The following is a 21,411-nucleotide window of genomic DNA, read 5'->3' on the forward strand; positions in this document are numbered from 1 at the left end:
TTCAGCTGCGGGTCCAGCCCAGCCTAGCGCTTTTAGAGACCCTCGTCCCTGGTCCTTGGCCCGGCAAGGGTGGAGGGGGAGGGGAAGGGGCTGCTGCCTCCTTTCCCAAATCCGGTCCCTAACCGCCCCCCCCCCCCGTCGTCTACTCGCTTTGTACAGTCAAAACAGAGCTAGCGGCCAATTGAGGGGGACGGGAAGCAAAGCCGACTAACGCCTCGCCCCTCCAGCCGGCCCCCAGGCCCCAGCCCCCCCCCTTCCCCTTTCCCACTTCTCTCCTCGCTCTAACCTCGCCCCCATCCCCCGCTCATTTCCTCTCGCACCCGGGCTCGCCAGTCCCTCCTTCCAAGCGCCTCTTCCAGCCCTGGTCTTCCTCTCAGGCTTGCCCCCCTTCTCCCCAATCTCAGTCCTCTCTCCTCCCTTCACCCTACCCCCTTCCTTCCTCTTCCCCTCCCCCAGCCCCTAGCTCCCCTTGTTCCTCCCCACCGGTTCGCCCCTTAACTCTGTCTCCGCCCACTCTGCGTCGGCCCCTGGGTCGGGGCTGCGCTCCACGTGTGGACGATTGCGCTCCAGCCCCCACTGACAGCCGCCGCCCGCCGGCCCGCCCCACGCTCCGCCGAGCCTCAAAACCCCCGCGCCGCGCCCTCGTCCTCCGCATCTTCCCCGGCGTCCAGCCTCCTGCCCTCCCTTTCACCGGCGGCTCGCCCTGGCCCCGCACACCTCAGCTTGGCTCCTCAGCCGCCGCCGGCGCGTCGCTGCCCCGCGGGACTCCAGAGCCGGGAGGAGACCCTCTTCTTTGGGGGGCGACTTTTGTTTGTTTGTCGGCTTTTCTGGTGACTTTTGCAACTTTCTAAGATTTGTTCCCGGAACGCACGGGAAGCCGCCGAGGCGCTGCGTGCAGGCCCTTTTTTTTTTTTTTTTTTTTTTTCTGTTGAGGTCCGCTTTCTTTGTAACTTTACGCCACAGCTGCTCGGGTTACTTTTGTAATTTCCCGCCCCCGCCCGCTGGCGGTCCTGGAGTCGCTAGGGGCCGTGGCCCGGGGGATGCAACGTGGACCGCGCGGGGCTGCCGGCCACACCGCCGCCGCGCCTCGCCGCCCGCTGCGCTAGAGCCCGCGTCCCGCCGGCAGCCAGGGGGCCGGCGCTCGGTCCGGGGCTCCCGCTACTGCAGGGAGCCCAAGCCCCAGGGAGTCTCGGGAGCCTACGGAGGGCTTGTTAGACACTGACTTTTTTCAGGCCGCGCAGATTTTGTCTCCCAGCACTCTCTTCTCCGCGGACCCTGGTCCGCGCGCTCTCGGCGCCCGCGATGGGGAGACGGCGGCGGCTGTGTCTGCAGCCCTACTTCGTGTGGCTGGGCTGCGTGGCGCTCTGGGCGCAGGGCACGGCTAGCCAGCCCCAACCTCCACCGCCCAAGCCGCCCCGGCCCCAGCCGCTGCCACAGCAGGTCCGACCCGCGGTGGCGGGCTCTGAAGGCGTGTTCGCGGTGCCTGAGTACCGCGAGGAGGGCGCCGCGGCTGCCAGCCGGGTCCGCAGGCGAGGACAGCAGGACGTGCTCCGAGGGTAGGTGGGCAGTAGGCAGCGGGGGATCCTACGCTTGGCAGCTTTCCATCCCACCCCTCCCTGAACCTGGTTCTGGTGGCTAGAGCCGCGGCCCCCTCCACCAGAATCCTGAGGACTCCCAGGAGCGCCTCCCCCTTTTCCTCCGCAGCTCAGCCGGCAAAAAGCCCTCCCTCGGGGGGTTGGGTCGAAGGCCCCCAGGTGTGGAAGGCACAGCGCAGGCTGTGCCCGCGGTGCGGGAACAGGTTCTCAATGTCGGGCGGAGGGCGGGCTTGAGTCTACTCCGCGTCGGGGCTGGTGGAGCCTGCCTGCTCCCCACCGTCGGGGGCGCAGCTCCTGAGCCTTTTGTTTGAGGAGTGCGGGGTTTAGGGTTTGCTCTAATCCTCAAACTTGAGCGCTTCACCTTCCAACGCGCCTTCCTTGACACGTCGGGGCCGAAGTAACAGTGGATTAAAGAGGGACGGATTTGGGGACTAGGGCAAGGATTTTTGAAAGAGTCTTTCCTTTGTTCTCTGCATCCGGAGCCCAGAGTAGTAGCAAATTATATGTTTCCATGTTTCTTTTTGCCCTTTAAAAAGGCAGTAAGGGAAGGCAGATGAAAGGCAAGTTTTAGACGTTTCCAGCCCTCCCCCATTCAGCCAATTTACTTCCATGTCTGTGCCCCAAGTCCCAAGAATTTGTAGTTTTGGTTTGTTTGCTGTCCCGAAATCTTTTCGCCCAGGGTTTTTGCTTGGGAAAACCGCTAATGTGTTACCATACACTTCCCTACCTGTGTGTGACCTTGCTTGTCCATCGCAGGCCCAACGTTTGCGGATCCAGGTTCCACTCCTATTGCTGCCCGGGATGGAAGACGCTTCCTGGAGGAAACCAGTGCATTGTCCGTGAGTGCTTGATTGGGGTCCCACCTTGGGCAGCGCGCTTGGCCCCTTGTCAGGGCCGAGCTCTTGGATTCAGATGTCTGGGACACAGTTGCTTCTAGAATCCAGTGGCCACAAAGCAATGATAATTACGATGGGGACCCGTTTGAGTGTTAAGGAGGAAGCAGCCGGTTTACATCGAAGTTTAGACTTCGCTTCTAGACTCTGTTGAAGGGCAATAATGATAAAGGTTTCAAGATACTTGGAAGTTTTATCTTTCTGAGTCTATTAATACAAACTGAAGGGGGAGTACAGCAATTCCCTAGATAACTCAAAACCACTTTTTCCTAAAGGAGTCCAGATAAGACCACAATGTGATTATGTAAATTATCTGGCTTTTGACTGCATGAGGTTTAGGCCTTTTGAAGATCAAGCTTTCTTAGGCCTTTGTACAAAACCACTTTATTATCTCTGGTTTCATCTCAACAGCCACATAATGTAGATATGAAAGGAGCTCTCATAGGACTTAGAGTTGACCCAGGTCAACAAAATTTTTAAAAGAACTCTTCCCAAGTGGCTTGACCTTTTTTTTTTTTTAAAGATATTTAAATTTAGGATTTACAGGCTCTACATCTCATAGTGTACTGTAGATTTCCAAAGTGCGAGGCTTCCAAAGTTCTGCATCTCTGACCTTCAAAGTTTTATTCTTTTATTTAGTTTCCAAATTGTGTACCTAGCGCTCCCAAGTTCTAACTGGAGAAGTCATTAATTACCAGCCTCATAGTGATGGACTGTGGGATGTCTTATTTCACATGCCTGTGAATTCGTGAGTTGAAGTGTGACTGACCTGCTCCGTGTATTTATCTAGCAGTCACATTTATCTTGTCAGGAGGAGAGCCAGGTATCATAGACAGCACATTCATTTAGAGCCAGTCTTGCCTTTAGATTGACCTTCATGTTCTCCAGGGAAAAAATAATTATGCAATTGTGAACAGAGAAAAAGGGCAAGCCACGCTAGCCAAGGGATAATAAGGATGTAGTGGCATTTCCGACTCTATATTTATTGGTTTTGTGGGTTTGAGATAGACCCTTCATGTTATTTCATGGCAGTTTTTAAAAAGGAGTGAAGTTTCATGTGTTGTGAAGACTTTTTTTCTTGTAAGTTTTCTACTGTAAAAATACCACAATTTCCAGTAGGGAAGCACAAATGGGAAACAATGTGTTCTTTAAAGTGATTCATGAGTATTTTAAATAAATCCTCTGATGATAAGCCTTTAGTAAAAAAGAAACAAAGGGTATTACATTCTTTTTTCCCCAACGCAGAAATCCTCTATGTGAGGCATATATGGAGGGTGTATTTACCCTTTTAGGCCAGTAGGGCATACTTTGCCTGCTTGAAACTTAACGTGGTTCCTAGACTCCTACAACAGCTTGTCACTCACCACACACCTGCCATACTAACTGGGATGACTTAGGCACTGCGGAAAGTCTGACTCACTGAATGTAACGAATGTGACTGCCATTATTGAGTTGGAGAGCAGCCGAGAAGAAGGGATCTGTTTATGGTATGTGTTGAAAATCCGTAAAGTCAGATTTTATTGGATTGGTGTGGAATGGGAATTCCAGAGAACGGAGCCTTCCAGAATACTTGAAGTAGAAATACATATATGTGTGTGTATCATTCATATATGTATACATATATATGTATGTATGTATGTATATGGCCCTCTGAATGTCTGCTTTAAATACTTACAGTTTTTCAGCAACACTGTGCTCTTTATTTGTTTAGAAGAACAACTTTGCAAGTCTCAGAGCAATGGTGACTATTATAGCCTGCTTTTCTACTACTTGAAATATTTGGGTGCCTATGAAATACATTGGAAGTTACATGCATCATAAATCTCTTTTAAAAAAACTCTTAAACTCAAAATCATAAATTCTGTAGTTATCTTTGTATCACCAAGAAACATTTATATATATCTATATCTCACTTATATATATCAAGCACTTAGAGTTTATCTACAAAAATATTAGCACATTAAAAAGATAATTCAAATACCCAAGAGTATAAAACAGTGCATAAAATAGAGGAAGAATGTAATGCCCTTTTATTCTCTTGTATGGATCTCACATAAATTTTGAATTTTAATATTTTCTGTTCAATTTAGTCGTACAATTCTTTTTGACATTTAAAATGATAATATGTGGAGATAATAACCAAACTGAAAGCATTATCAAGTCAAAATCAAGAATTTTCATTCTAGGACTTCCTGGTGATAATAAGTTATTTATTATATTTACTGAATTTTCACCATTTAGCAAAAGACAAAGCTCTGAGGCAACTTACAAAGAGATAAGTAGAATACAAATCAAATACGAGGACCAAAGACTAATTATTTCATTTATATATCAGCATTTTCTCCTTATAGAAGGATATTAAAAATGATTAGCTTCTAGAATTTTAATGTTAGGTGTTGACCAGGTTTCATGAAGAGATGAAGATAATAAAAGACAAATGTATTTCTCAGATTATGGGAAACCTAATGTATTTTGATTTGTGTTTCTGTGTTTGTTGTTAGTGTTCTTAGTTGTGGCCTGCAAAGATCATTGAAGTACTTTTGAAATTGCAAATATTTGTTTCCAAAAAAATGGAATTGACTTTCTCACTTTTCATTTTTTTTTTTAAATCTTGTTAGAACTTGAAGCAGTGGGAAAGTTTATTAATTTATTTGTGAAATTTTGCTATGAAGTGCATTTTGATCAGTGGAATAGGAAAGGGTTGGCCTGAAATCACAGCATTTGAACCTAAAAAGAGCTCAGAATACTCCACTATAACCCCTTTGTTTTATTTTACCAAGAAGAAAACAAAACCCAGCGAAGCTGTGTGGTCTTTTTCTAAACTTTCACTGGGTCCATAGCATAGCAAGAGTTCAACCTCAGACCTTTTTCATCTTATGTCCTCTTTACTGTGCTGGGCATCTTCTCCCAGCATCAGAGAAACCCTATCCCCCATGTCCTCTTTCCCTCTCCTTTCATTATTTCTGGGTCTCATGGTTTTCATGAAGGTAGGAGGGACAAGTAGTTAGGTGAGGCATCTCATAGTTTGGGATGAGTGTGAGGAGAAAGGCCCTCACACTCTGTCTTCTCACTGGCTCACAGACATAAAGCTCAGATCTGTGGTAATGACAGGAGTCTGTTGTCTTAGGATGACCATTCTCCAGCCATGAGACCTTCCTTGGGTTTAGGACGGTAGGGACACTTTGTAGATTACCTATGCCTAGACTAAATGTCAGCCTGTTGGGGGTGAGGGAGCTTTGGAAGAAACAATATTTTAGTGGGCATGTGTCATTGGAAAATTATTGGTGATCTGAAACTGTAGCACATTTTAAAATTTAGTAGTCAGTTCTATGGCAGGAACCATGTTCTTCCCTAAAATTAGTTTCCTGTCTTCACACTATGATCTATGACATTTTCATTTATAAGTGCTAATGGAGATGCTGGTCATATTACGTGGATGTCAAAAGGCAGTTTGGGGAAGAAAAAAAAATGACTCGGTTAGCTCACTTCTGTTTTTTTTGTTTGTTTGTTTTTAAAGATTTTATTTGAGGGGTGCCTGGGTGGCTTAGTGGGTTAAAGCCTCTGCTTTCAGCTCAGGTCATGAACCCAGGATCCTGGGATGGAGCCCCGCATCAGGCTGTCCGCTCAACGGGGAGCCTGCTTCCTCCACTCTTGCTCTGCCTGCCTCTCTGCCTACTTGTGATCTCTGTCTGTCAAATAAATAAAATCTTTAAAAAAAATTTAAAAAAATTTAAAAAAATAAAAAAAGATTTTATTTATTTGAGAGCATGAGCAAGTGAAAAAGAATGAGTAGGGGAAGGAGCAGAGGGCGAGGGAGAAGCAGACTCCCCGCTGAGCAAGGAACTGTGTTGCAGGGCTCCAGGATCATGACCTAAGCTGAAGGCAGATGCTTAACCAACTGAGCCACTCAGGCACCCTGAGTTAGCTCACTTCTATACAACACACCCTTTACATTATTGGGGGTCTCTGATCTCTTTGAAAATTGTGAGATGGGGCTGCCTGGGTGGCTCAGTGGGTTGAGCCTCTGCCTTCAGCTCAGGTCATGATCTCAGGGTCCTGGGATCGAGTCCCGCATCGGGCTCTCTGCTAGGCAGGGAGCCTGCTTCCTCCTCACTCTCTCTCTCTCTCTCTCTGCCTACTTGTGATCTCTCTCTGTCAAATAGATAAAATCTTGAAAAAAAAAAAGAAAGAAAATTGTGAGATGCCTGTCTAGCTAAAGACTCATGCACATTTGCATGAATGTTTATAGTTAGTTTGAGAATGTTCCCAGATTCTCCTCTTGTCCTCATGGATCCAGGCATGGAGCATTAAAGCACATAGGCTTTGTACACAAAAAATTCAGTTGTGGGTATAGAGATGAATTTCTCAGCTCTTAAATGAACTGATTCTAAATATGGGAGAGACTTCCCATTTGAAGGCACTCAACTAATGATTTTGAGGATCCATGGTATGTGCTGTGTCAGTGAGCCTAACATTCTTTGCTGTGATGACCCTCATACCTTGGAGGTCAAAGCTGCAGGAGGCTTTGACTCTCCCTCCATCAAAATGTGGCAGCAGCTTTTCTGACCAGCAGGATATAGGCTAGGTTGTGGTGATAGCATGGGAGAAAGAAGGCTAGAGGAAGGAGAGAGGGATTTATTAAGGAGAACAAAGATTGATGATGGGGCAGGTCAGATACCAGCTGGGAAGGAATGTGCATGGAACCCCTGGGGCTTGGCCAACTGGTTAGGGCCTGGAGTCTCTGCCTCAGTCCATTTTACATTTTCTGTGTCTTGTGAAAAGCCCACTTTTCCAGAGTGGGCTATGTTTTCTGAGGTTTTGTAGGACCTCTGGGTTTCCTCAATCCCTCTAGCTTCCTTCGACCCAGACTGTCATCTTGTGGTAAATTCTATGTATAAATGCTCTGCCTTGAGTGGAAAACATGACCTGTACTGATAGAGTTAAAGGACTATGGAACTTGAAATAGTTTCATTTGTTTGCACATTATCATAAGGATATTTGTGAGGCCATCTCATGTCTACGATTGGTGATTTTGTTGCATATCTGAAATCAGACATTACATATCCTGTATTTTTTTTATCTTAGTTTTTCCAGGTTTACTGTTATTGACTGTAGCTTTCTTGTTTTGTATACTTGTGGTTTATTACCTAATTATTCCTTCGCTTTCCTATTGTGCTTTCTACAGCAATTTGTAGAAATAGTTGTGGAGATGGATTTTGTTCCCGTCCTAACATGTGTACTTGTTCCAGTGGCCAAATATCACCAACCTGTGGATCAAAATCAAGTATGTTCTTTAGATGTGATCTTATTTATTGCATTATTCTGAAGCTTGTGAATGAATACCAAATGTCCTTTTTAACAAGGATGTATATGTCGATTATTTTCCTCATTAGGTAGATCTGCTTTAATCTTTGGAGTCAAAAATCTTCAGTGGCTTCATTATTGCCACCAACAACTGATGGGGAGGAGGATAATGATTTTTTATTAAGCAGAATGGTTTAGTTCTGGTCCAGAAGCTATGTGTCTCTGCAGTAAAAGTGCCTGGATTCAGTGGAAAAGAAATTCTTTGTGAATAACTTAATGAACTATAACTTACTGGGTTTTTGTTCTGTGCCAGATGCTGTTTTATGTTTTTGACTATAGCATTTTATTTAATCTTCACATGAAAACTATGAGATACTATTACTATCCCCTTTTACAGAGAAAGGAGTTTGGCACACGTGAATTAAGTAACTTGCCCAGGGTAACATAGATTTGAATTCATGTATTCTGATGCCTAAACGTATAGCTTCCAACCCTAGGCTCTGTTTATTGCCTTTGCATAATCCTGCAGTCCATGTCCTATTTCATGGATGAACCAAAGGAGAAAGATAAGAGGATTGGGATGATAACAAATACTATATACTGACCAGATGCTCTACGTATATTAACTCACTTTGCTTTACACGTATTAACTCTCAGCAGTCCTGTGAGATCACAACAGTGGAGTAGGATTGTGTTATTCATGACCCAAATCAGGGTTGTCAGGTCCTCAAAACTAATCTTTTAGGCTGTTGTTTAAGATGAGATTATAACAAGGTAGGAGCAGATAATATTTATTTAATTGCTCAGTAATTACATAAAAATTTAAATCTCCCTCAAACCAGAGTGACGTTGTTTAATTTTTAGCATTTATCTCTCTAAATTTTCTCAGAAGAGGTAGTAGACAATGTGTCTGACTCAGAAATTGAAGATTCAAGATTTACATGATCAATGTCATTGTCTTCTGATGAAACTTCTGTGTAAAAACTTCTAGTTTCATTTTTTTTGAAAATTATGTGTCATTTTCTCGGCCTTTAGAAGTTCATCTTCGGGGCACCTGGGTGGCTCAGTGGGTTAAAGCCTCTGCCTTTGGCTCGGGTCATGGTTCCAGGGTCCTGGGATCGAGCTCCATATGGGGCTCTCTGCTCGGCGGGGGAGCCTGCTTCCCCCCTCTCTGTCTCTGCCTGCCTCTCTGCCTACTTGTGATCTCTATCAAATAAATAAATAAAATCTTTAAAAAAATTAAAAAAAATAAGAGTTCATTTTCACAATTCATCCAGGCTTTCTTGACCACCCAGATTACCAGATTTCCTTCAGTGCTTTCAGGAGCCTTCCTGGTCTGACTGCCTCGAATATATTCTGGCCCTTATTTTCATTAATGTTGTCTTAGTTTACTCATATATGCCTTCAGGGAAAAAAAAATCCTGGAGAAATTTTACGGGTTCAGCTTCTTAATCCTCTCCCTGGGCAGCTGAACATTGACTGGGCCAACCCTCAGTTTATGGTATATAATTCCATAGGGAATCCGTGAATTTCTATGGCCTTGAGTAGTACTCCCTTTTCATCAGGAATGTTTCTCTCTTTGCCAGTCCTTATCCTACTCCACTCCTTCAGGGCATTTAGCACCATTATTTGCCCTCTTTGTGAAACATTCTTTTCCCTCCACTTATGCAGTATCCGTGGCCACAGTGTTTTCCTGGTTATTATATTTTAGTCTCTAGTCTGCATCCTCTTCATTAGAGTTTGGCATTGTCAAGAGTATGGCCTCCCTGGATGAATTTATTTACATAGATGCCTTCAACTACTACCAGTATGTTGCTAACTCATAGTAATTGTCTTCAGAATAGATTGCTCCAATGAGCCTCCTATTCACAGGTTCCATTTCCTATTCCACATCTCCACTTGAATGCATAGTAAATGTCTGAAACTTGGTAGCAGGACATTGAATTCATTGTTGCCCACAATCTGTTTCTTCCAGTTTCTCTTGCTTCAGCAAATGCCACTTCTCCTCCACCCAGTGCCTAAGCGACTGTTTTTCTTTACTTTCTTCCTCCTTTTCTCAGTGTCAACTCTTTTAAACAGACCTGGGGGTCCTGTTGGAAAACATATTTTAAGTGCTTCTACTTTCCATTACCACTGATAGCCTGTGGTTAAGTTCCCCTCATCTCTTACCTGGGAGGTAAGAGAAGTTCCCCTCATCTCTTAGCCATTGGGAGGTTACTATTGGAGTACCCTCCCAGTGGCTTTTCTGGCTTCCACCCTTAATCTCTTCAGATCTGTTCTCTGCAGAGCAGCTAGAGGAATCCTTTAAAAATACATTGCCTCACTTTACTCTCTTAAATCCTTTCAATGACTTCTTTTGCATTTGGGATATAATGCCAACCCTTCCATGGCCTGGGAGACCTTGGATTATCTGGCTGGCCTCTGGATGCCTCTCTAAGACCTTTTCTTCCCAGCCTGACTCTTTATAATCCTGTGACTATAAGTTTTTCAAATAAAGGAAACTCTCCACCATCCAAGGGATTTGCTGGTTCCTCTCCCCATGAGCTTCCTCTCTAGTACTTCTCATGCCTGGCTCATTCTCTTCTTTCAAACTCTTCCTAAGTGTCACGTGAGAATGGTCTTGTCTCCCTCCTATCTAGATTTCTCCTTGGCTCCTGGCTATTCTCCTTTACAACACAGTTTCCTTTGGAGAACTTGTCACAATCTCTAATGACACTGTAGTGTTTGTTTACTTGTGTTTTGTCTGCCTCTCTGTGGGAATGTTAGCTCCTTGAGGGTGAGTACTGAGTCTGTCCTTACAGGAGACACTCAGCCCCCACATCCTGAATGGTTACACAAATCCTCCCACCTCCTAGAAACTGTGCTACCAGTCACCATATAGTGATTTCTTTTAACACTGAGAGTGTAATCTATTTTAAATGCCTAACAAATGCAAATATGCTGTATGTGTGCGCTTACACAAATAAGTATATTATGGGTCATAACATTTCTGTAAAATACATTTGTCATTGAATTGGATATTTGGTTTTATAACTCACAGATGCTAAAATTTCAGTGATTGATATTTTTATATATTTTTGTTGTTCATTGCAGTTCAGCAGTGCAATGTCAGGTGCATGAATGGAGGAACTTGTGCGGATGACCATTGCCAGTGCCAGAAGGGATATATCGGAACTTACTGTGGACAACGTAAGGAACATTGGAATAGACTTCATTTATTAGAAATTATTTGATTTCTTCTGATAGATGTGAAGTGGGTATTTCATACTAAGTCAAAATTGAAGAACCTATAAAGCCGATGATGATAACAAAAACAAAACAAAACTATGTAGTAAACCATACCTTACAGCTAATTTCTAATTTTTATCCTAGATTTTTTTTCTCTTTTAAGATTCTTATGTTTTAGAGTGTTGATGTTGAATACCAGTAGTACTTCCTCAGATTTGACCCATATCACAAGTTAATATTTACTTACTTTTTTACAAATCTTGCTTCATAAAACATGAATGTTTTCCTGAAGACATGGTAAAGATTGTTGTGATTTCACTCTCTTTTGGATATCCAAAATTAACTCTAGGAGAGCCGATCTTAAAAATTGTCATTAGCTCATATATATTTAATTATGTAATGAAATAATGCAGGGCTCTAAAATGATTTTTAAAAAATGATAGTTCGTTGTGAAAGAGGGAGCTTTAATCAAGTTAAGGTCTTCTCTTCACTTATTGGAGCATATTCTGTACTAATTAAGAAATAACTTTTTAACAAAGATGTGGGGATGGTCACTCTTGGATTATGACATATCACTGGAGAACACGGGTGGTTTGTGTTTCGTAGATTGTGGGACTCTTGAATCCCCATATTTTCAGTCATGACATCGAAGAGCGTTGAATCATATATAACAACAAAGTCCCTTCTCATTTCATTTGGATTTTATCAGAGACAGGGTCTAGATTCACTGCTAATCTTCAAAGTCTCCCTAAGAATTTCTCTTCAACATTTTTAACATAGGAAGACCAAGTAGTAGGTATGCAAGAATATCTACCTTGTTTTAAGCTAATCATATTTTTGTTGAAATTTTAAAAACTTAAAAAATTGTTTTCAGTATGCATAAAGCGTAAAATTAACTGTTTTAACCACTTTTATATGCACAGTTGAGTGGCAAACCACCATTCTACTTTCTCTATATGACTACTCTAACTACCTCATAAACATGGAATCATACAGTGTATGTCCTTTTATGATAAGTTTAGTTTACTTAGCATAATGTGTTCATGGCTTATCCTTGTTAGAGCATATATTAGAATTTCCTTCCTTTTAAAGCTGAATAATACTCCCATTTTGTGTACATATGGTAATTTTTTTTATCTGTTTGTCCGCGAATGGACCCTTAAGGGGCTGCCACCTTTTGGCTCTTGTCAATATGGATGCACAACCATCCCATTTGAGTTCCTGCTTTCATTTCTTTTGTGTACCATACCCACCCAGAAGGAGAATTGGTGGATCACGTGCTAATTCTGTTTTTAATTTTAAGAGCTGCCTTACCATTCTCCTTTGTGGCTATACCATTTTACACTCCCATCAGCAGTGTACAGGGGTTCTAAGTTCTCCACATTCTCACCAAAGCTTTTCTGTTTTGTGTTTTGGTTTTTGTGTGTGTATGTGTGAGTGAGATAGCCATCCTGATAGATATGAAGTGGTATCTTCTTGTGGTCATTGTTCTTAGTAAGATTGCCTTCCTATTAGGGTAATACAGCTTTCCATTTATAAGTGCTATGAGGTTTTCTTTTTAAATGATGTAAAATAAGTAGTTGACTTAATGTTAAGAAAAATACTTTGTTCAGGTCAGGAATCAGCCATCTCTTTCTGTAAAGGCCAGAATATAGTTTAGACTTCATGGTCCCTGTCACAACTCCTTAGCTCTTCTATTACAGTACAAAAGTGACCATAAACCATATGTAAATGAAAGAACTTGGCTGTGTTTCAGCAGGACTTTATTTTGGGGCACTGAAATTTGAATTTTATATCATTTCCATGTGTCACAAAAATATTATTCTTCTCTTGATTTTCCAACCATAAAAAATGTGAAAATTGTTCCTAACTCACAGCAATACAAAAACAGGTGGTGGGCCAGATCTGACCTGTGGACCACAGTTTACAAAACCCCTTGTGTAGGTAACTTTCAGGTATGGCTATAGCTGTTGAGGTAATCTGAGACTGACCAGTGTAGGAAGCTGAGCATTAAGGAATTGGAGAGAATACATTGCACTGAGGCCAGTTTTCTTGCAGGAATAGGAGATGCCAATGTAATAACTTCTTTGGGCTAGGGTTGGCCAGGAAAAAGCTGGACAGCAGTGTAACAGAAGTCATAGCAAACTTTCTTTTTTCATGGATGAATTTTTTTCTATATTTTATTCCAATATATAGGTATTTTCCAAATTTTATACAATGGACTCCAGTTTACAACCACTAAGAAAAAACCTATTGTGAACACAATATTTATAAGGAGGCATATTTTTATACCTTTTTTACACCTAAACAGAAGTGTTAGGATATCTGATTGTATTTCTCTTTTATAGTACTCAGTAGCAATCAAAGAGACACAATTATCTTTCCTAAAACTCAACCTTTTGTTGTGTAGGGGGAGAAAATTCATAATTACTTTAAAATTACAGGGGGAAGAGCCTTGCCTCAACTGATCTTTCAGAGTATTAGCTCAAATCTATCATGAAACTATCCACTTTCAGCCTGAATTCAGCTCCTGTATCTGTCTGGGGCATTTCTGTGTATGTCTGTATTTTCCTAGAGATTATGCAGAAAGCTGGTGTGTCCCTCCTCTGGTCTTCGCACAGAAGTGGAAAGTAAAGGGATGGAAAGTAGTTTCCCTTCTTGGAGGAGATGCTTTTATGTTTGTCTTTCCTGTGCCAAACCATACCACTGCCCCCACACTTTTCAGTCAGGGGAAAGGGTCATAAGAGCTGCATATTTGAAAATTTGTTCACTGAATATCTCACGAGAAAAAACTCTGATTGCCCAACATTTACTGAGGGTTAATAGAACATATGGTGCAAGCAAATTATGTAACCAGCAAAATTATTCACAGCAAGTACAAAGATGCAGGGTATGTACACATCATCTCAAAACCAGGTGTAAGGAAGACACTTGCTGAACTGTGCGACACAGAGAGAACATTATAGCACTGAGAGTAAGGAAGCAGGTGTAACAATTCTCAGCTTGTGAATCCAGAAAAGTCGTGGAAAAACGTTTGCTAAAATGAGGAGTATAAAAACATTTAAACTGCTTAGCTACCTTCCCAGAAATGTGGAAAGCATTCCATAGAAAGTGCTCTTTCATTCAGCTTGTTCACTGAGTTTCTCCTGTAAGCCCCACCTGTGCAAGGTGTTGGGAATGAATCAGTGAACAAACAAGATGACCTAAAGGTCTCATTTTAGGTCAGTGGGCAAAGTGTTTTAGACAGAGAGAAAAGCAGATTCACAGCACCTATAGTGGGAACAGACTTTTTCTTCCACCTGTTTTGTAGATACTAAGAAAATCCATGTGCCTAAGGAGAGGAAAGGAGGTAAAGGTGGGAGGTGAGTTTAGAGTTGGTGCTGGATGGCCTTACCCACCAAGGAAAGAAATTGGGACTCTAAATTTTATGGGGAGCCATTGAGTTAGTTTGAGCAGTGGAGTGATATCTGATTAACATAAAAAAACTTTATCACTCTGGCTGCTACTGGATTGTAGGAAGGGTGAGGAGCACATGAGAGGTGAGTTATCAGCGCCTGCAGTCATCAGGTGCATGGTGCTGGCATAATGAGCGTGGGGCAAGTGCTTGTCTTGGACTTGTATTCAGAGGTAGAGTCTGTAGAAGGATATGTGTGCTGGTGGAGTGGGTGTGCTGGGGGAGAAAAACAGAAATAAAGTTCCATGGTGACAACTGGAGAATTTGGATGGAGCCCCAGAGGGAATGGTTGTGCCATTTTCTGAAATGAGAAGACTGAGCTGGGAGTGGGTTAGGCAGAGCTGCAAACACCGGATGGTAAGATTTTGTTTTGGGCTTGGTAATTTAAACAGTCTGTTAGACCTCCAATTGGAAAGATGGATGAGCTAAGATCTTCGGAGAGAGCTGACGGAGATAGGAACTTGGGAGCATATAGGGCCGGGTGAAGATCACTGGGAAGCTGGTGTGGAGAGTACATAGCATGTGGTTTTCGCCATTGCTTTTGCTTTATCCCACACCAGGTGTAAGCATTTCTTTCTTCCTGGGTGGTCAGCCTTCTTTCCATGGTGGAAATTTAGGCATATTCACATTTCTTTCCAACTCTGGTTGGAATGTAAATTTCCATTTCTGTTCTAAGAAAAACTACTTTATAAAATAACTTTGATCATAACTCACTCTTAAGATGCAAAATTATCTCTTTTATTTATTTTTTACTCTACTTTTGTATGCATTGTCCACTTTTGCTGCTGTTGTTCTTCAGTATAACCTTTGGGTGATAAAGAGCAAGTCTTATTTTCATAGAAATACTCTGTAGAATAAAAGAGAAGGAGAATTAAAGTTTGTAGAACACTTTAAATGTGCAGACACTGTGCACTTTGTTTTATACATCATTTTATTCAATCCTCAAGCCCCTTTCAGGTAGGATCTATTAACTCAATTTTCAGCAGGGGAGCAGAGAATCAGAAAGTTGACGTGATCAGGATGTGTGGAAACAACAGAACTCATCCCTTCACTGCAACTTTCTCCCTTGCAAAATAGTGGGAAAAGAGGGGGAAGACGTTCATGTATTCCAGGATTTTTGGTTTTTGGTATCTGCAGTGGATCAAATTCTACAGTAGATGATGGGGATGCAAAGGCAAGCAAACTCTCGTTTGAGTTTGAGACCTCACTTTCTAGTTTCTAGTTTGAGACTTCACTCTCAGATAAGAAGTATTAATATAAGCAAATGGCTCGGTCAGTGGGTCTTAGCCTTTTTGTTCATGGGAGCTCTTTACATTTTTTTTTTTTTTTAATTATTGAGGATCCCAAAGGTCTTTTGTTAAAATGGGGGTATGTCTGCTGATACTTATCATATTAAAATTGAGAATTTTAAAAAATATTTATTTAAAATAATAAAATCATGTTGTATGTTTACATAATTTTTTATGAACATTAACTATATTTTCTACAAAAAAAAAAGTAATGAGTAGAGAGACATTGTCCTTCTAACATAGACAGATTAGATTAGGTTTAATTTGTACTGGACAGGCTCCTCAGGAGAAACTCAAGGATTAAGTAGTCTTCTTCTCCTACCTGGGAGTTAGAAGTCTGTTTTGGGAAGCCCTGCGAGAATCACTTTCTCCACCTAGTCCAGGGGTGCATTCTGAATGTCAATCATGAATGTTTTTTCCCAATCATGTGTTAAAGGCTAGCATGGATCTCATGAGGGAGCACATCAGGGAAAGTGATTTCCATTTATATTTTTTACAGCTTGATGATATTTAAAGTACATTTCTCACATCATAATTAATTACATTAGATAAAGGCTACCTTTTTGCAATATGTGTTCTTAGCATTTGAAATGTTTAAGTGCTGTCCATTGTTTCTATGGAGTTCCATGCCACTGAGACTTCTCTGACAGGTTTTTGTTTTCTTCCACATTCCTGTCCACCCCCATCTTTCTCACGCTTCTCATGTCCTTTATTTCCTTTTCTTTATCCTCTGTATTTGTTCATCCTGTTTATTTCCCGGCCCATATTTCAGGACAGAGATGAGTTGCAAGTGCTGTGTAGGCACTAGTGAAGAAACAGAAAGTTGTGGTTCTTCCAAAGATGCACTTGTGCGAATATACATAGAATCCTTCTTGCCTTTGAGCAAAGCCTGATACAAAGATTTTAAAGCCACTAGCACAGTGGTGCTTTAAGATAAAGAAGTCTTTTGTTTCAAAGTATGTTTTCATTTTATACTGTTAGCAGAACAGAAGCCACTTGGATGCTTTCTAGATGAGAATAGGTATTCTAGCTCAGTATTCGTGGTATGGAGATAGCAACACTTTGGCATTTTTAGATACCTGATTATTTACTGAGCTTCTGTTTTTTGATATGTACCTCATTTGAAGTGCGCACAGTTGTCCTTTGCCCCCTCACTTGGCTTTAATGTTTGAAGCTCTGTTTTTTGGGGCACAATTCATAAAATATAATCCTTTATCTGTGAGGATGGTTTTTATGTTTGACAAGGTGGGTGGATTAATAGACAAGCTCTTAGTACCAGTATTTTTTCTCAGAGAAGGCATGATTCTTGGATTCCAGTGCTGTCAGGAGAGTTTTCAGGAATGGTGGTTTTTCAGGGAATTTTTGGAACAGTCTTTATAGAGTGGTTTTCTCTTTGTGGTCCAGGCTGCTGAGGGTGGTGCAGTGGGGAAGAGGAGCTGCTCAGGGTCACTTCGGGCTCTCTGTCTCTCTGGGGCCTGAACTGAATCCTGGTCTCCCTGGTGACAAGTGGAAAGGAGTGAAGGAGTGTATGCTGCCTGTGTTCATCTTAAAAATTTGGGATTTGGGTTTAATTTTTTTAATAAAAATATTTATCATATTGACACACTGAGGTTTTTCCTTCTTTCCTTTTATATCCTGTACATACTCTGTACACATTAGTTATCTCTTGGTGTTTCATTGGTGAATTGAAGGTATCCCCCCCCCCAACAATGTTCATGTTAGATTTTTTTCTTTTACTCACCCAGTCTTTTTTCTTGCAGGGTAGGGCTTTTTTTCTTCTCTGATTTTTCCTTCTCTTTGTTGCCATATCCTCTTTATTTTTCCATATCGCATCCCTCCCTTTTTTCCTGTCTCTCTGCTGCCTATTGTCTGTCCCCTTTTTCCTACATTTCCCCATATTTTATTTTCTTACCTATGAAGATTGATTATGGGGGTAATAGAAGTAAGATAACAAATTGGTTAGTTACATTCTGACAGTGTGAGCATTTGAGCCAGCCAATCCTTGTGATTCTGTTTAAAAGAAAGGAAAAAAAACTTTTGCCAGATGTGTGCCTCACAATGTGATTTACATGAATTGTATAGGGTTTTGTCTCAATATACATTACATGTATTTATTTAAATGTGCATGCAAATTGTAACTTGTGTTTGAGAGAAAAGATCCATTATGGGCTGCCTCTATGCTATATGGTACAGATGACCTTTGAACAACACAGGGCTTAGGGGTGCCAGTCCTCCACACAGTTGAATATCTGTGTATAACTTTTAAATCCCCATAAACCTAGCTACTAATAGTTTTTGGAAGCTTTACTGATAACATAAACAGTGGATTAACGTATTTTTTAAGTTATACGTGCCATATACTGTATTCTTAAAGTAAGCAAGAGAAAAGAAAATGTGATGAAGGAAATCCTAAGAAAGAGAAAATAGACTTACAGCACTGTACCATGTTTATCGAAAAGAATCTACTTTTGAGTGGACTAGCACAGTTCAAACCTGTGATGTTCAGTGGTCACCTGTACCTGGAGATTGACCATATAATGAGCTTCTTGCTGTGTTTGTGTGCAGCTGTCTGCGAAAATGGGTGTCAGAATGGGGGACGTTGTATTGGACCTAACCGCTGTGCTTGTGTTTATGGATTCACTGGCCCACAGTGCGAAAGAGGTAAGAAGAGAAATGAGACTCTCCTTTTGGAGAAGTCTCTTTTGTTTTAAACCAAAACATTGTATAATTGTAATTATACAATTATAATTTGTAAACAAAAAGTTGTATGATTTTTGGTTATCCAAAGAAAATTCTTCTGATGAAATTCTATTTTTATTCATCTTTGATGATATCTGTAACTTGAACGGTAAGATTATGAGACTTAACTAACAACAACTGGAGAATGTCCGTTTTTTGCCCCAGAGTGAGCTCAGTTCAGGAGGCCTGTGAAAGTTCTGTTGGGCAAGAGAAAAGGAGTGGAGGAATGAATGCTCAGTAGGCATCCAGCATTGTCTACCCATGTAAATGGTCAGTCAAGCCAATATGAAACCAATTTACCATAATACAAATAGTACTTAAACTCATGATTGGTAGACTGGTGGAAATCTCCAGTGTTGATGTGCTAAATGATCTATTAATGGTGTCCTGGAATCAAATGGGTGCCAGTGGCCTATTAAAGATGTATAATCTGGGGCGCCTGGGTGGCTCAGTGGGTTAAAGCCTCTGCCTTCGGCTCGGGTCATGATCCCGGGGTCCTGGGATCAAGCCCCGCATTGGGCTCTCTCCTCAGCAGGGAGCCTGCTTCCTCCTCTCTCTCTGCCTGCCTCTCTGCCTACCTGTGATCTCTGTCTGTCAAATAAATAAATAAAATCTTTAAAAAAAAATAAAGATGTTTAATCTTACAAAATGTGAGAAATAACTCTTTAACATTAAACCATATGAGTAAAAATAATGTTAAACTAGAAGCAGTATTACATAACACTCATAAGGACATACATCTTCAATTTATTTTCCCAGGGCTTTTCATAGCATCTAAATTTGTACAGTGCATTCTTTGTTGTGAAACGTGAGAGTGTATGAAGCTATGCCATTGAAATATTATAGATAAGTAGTAGTGATGTTTTATATATGTATAGAGGTTTTAAACTGCAAAGAAGCCTTGTATTTAAAAAATTGTACTCATCACCCTGACAAAAACTTCATCTTAGTATCTGGGTTAAATCTTGAGAAGAAATAGAGAAATTGGAATTCTTGTTAAAGTTTGAAAAGAAAAATGTATGAAACCTTTTAACGTAGACTGGTATGTATATATACCTCATGATATTTATATTATTCCTAAGGTAATTGAGATTTCTTGGGACTGAAATACATTCCGCAAATGAGAGTTTATGGTTATACTTAGGGCAAATTTAAATGCCTTTACCAGATGCTTTTATTTTGGGGAGAAACATTAATTATGAAATGTTAGCATGAAAAGGTAAGTTGTTGAGAATGGAATAACACAGATTGCCTACATAATGTTAAGTTTATTTAAATACTACAGAATGAGAAATATTTCAATTTAAAATTTCAAACATAATTTTAATTGGTGGAGACGATGTTCATTTTTCTGGAAGTCACGTAACCTTCCAGAAAGGTTCTCTCATCCTGAAGCAGATTTCAAGGTCAATTCCTAATTGGCAAAGGAATTGGGCAGTTTCAAGTCAGAGGTTTCCAGGCATTACATCATCATTCTTCAACAGTTATCCATTCATTAGATTTGTTAGTTCTTACTACATTTATGGGAATCTAATAAAGACGTACATATATCTTACATGTACAGTAGCATGTTTTCAGAAGAAATTACAAAATTGATTAGTTAATGAATTGGACTGAAGGATGTTTTTAAAACATGTGTTTGCTTCTTAAAAATCTTTTTAATTATTAACCTTCAGATGAAAGCTCTAAAACTTTTTTTCTTCCAAAGTTAATAATTTTCACTCTTGAGTTGCACATACAAACTTACACGTTTTTAGAAGATATTTTCAGTGGAATATTTTAGAATGTAATAACTAATTCTTGTAAAAAGTAGAGTTGATAATTTTTCTTAAGAAACATTGTCTACTCACATATACAAGGAATAGTTCATTTATGTTGAGTGTAATGAATATGAATAGGCTCACATGCCCTGTTAACATTTAAAGTTCCTATTGTGTTTTTCAGTTACGGAGTTTCAAAATATATGTTCTTTGTTCTCTTAAAAAAAATGATTTTTGTGAAATGAGGGATGTTTTTCCTCCTTAATGTAGGACACATATAGTTTTCCTTGAAATTAGCCTCTGGGGATCAGTTGTATGATAAAACATGGCTGCTCTTCCAGCTATCAAGGCTCCTGGCAGACTGGTTTCCGGACTGGAGACAGAGACTGAGTGGTAAATGAGTGGCTGGCATGAATATGGTATTTAACTTGAGTCTTGGTGCTGGGTTAGCTGAACCCCTTTGGAGTTCTCTTCTCCCTCATGCTGATATGTACAATGACCTTTTATACTTAGCATTAAAGAAAGAGTTCTTATGGCCACTGCTGATTATAGAAGGCAGACAACTCTGCTGTGTCCAAGGCACATGTAGAGACTCAGTCTTTTGGCTTCCCTTTCTGAATACATGGCATTTAAAGAAAAAAAAAAAGCTAAATAGTGTGCTTAATATATATCTGAGAATACAGAGAAATGGAATTAACATTGTATATCAAGACCTGGTGCTTTTTTCCTCGAACATTTAAAATGTACCTTATTATTTATCAGTAGAAATTTGGTGGAGGTTGGGTGGGCAGGCAAGAAATGTATTTACCTAAGGAATTTCTGGACAAAATGTAGTGATTACTTCATCACAAATACAGCCAGCCAAAAGTCCTTATTTCAGTTTCTTTGACTTAAATGATTGTTGAAATTTTGAATTTTCCTTAAGGCTTATATGAGGACCATCTGTTAAAAATATATCCTAGACTCTTTTAAATTATCCAAAATATATTACTACACGCTGTTTTTATCATGTAAACATGACTTTCTTTAAAAATGCATAAATTTGGTGAAATTTCAAATATCCTTGTATTTAGGGACATTTCCTTAAAAATGTACATTTTTCAGTAAATGGTACCTTGAAAAGGAGCATTGGAGATTAACTTTTTAATC

The 21,411-nt window shown here is 40.7% G+C and overlaps 1 protein-coding gene across 1 annotated transcript in view; it reads left to right on the top strand.

Annotated features, from left to right (window-relative positions):
• The first annotated feature begins 1,302 nt into the window (after window positions 1-1,302).
• The window catches only part of LOC111140889 (fibrillin 2), a 247,559-nt gene continuing 227,450 nt past the window's right edge, over window positions 1,303-21,411 (top strand). Inside the window, exons 1-5 of the mRNA XM_022493138.1 lie at window positions 1,303-1,556; window positions 2,352-2,434; window positions 7,674-7,772; window positions 10,886-10,981; window positions 18,329-18,424. Of these exons, the coding sequence (XP_022348846.1) occupies window positions 1,303-1,556; window positions 2,352-2,434; window positions 7,674-7,772; window positions 10,886-10,981; window positions 18,329-18,424 (628 nt within the window). The remainder of the gene's footprint in view (window positions 1,557-2,351; window positions 2,435-7,673; window positions 7,773-10,885; window positions 10,982-18,328; window positions 18,425-21,411) is intronic.

The sequence above is a fragment of the Enhydra lutris genome, unplaced genomic scaffold (genome assembly GCF_002288905.1).
Source record: "Enhydra lutris kenyoni isolate GAN:26980312 unplaced genomic scaffold, ASM228890v2 scaffoldscaffold5, whole genome shotgun sequence".
Classification (NCBI taxonomy): Eukaryota; Metazoa; Chordata; class Mammalia; order Carnivora; family Mustelidae; genus Enhydra; species Enhydra lutris.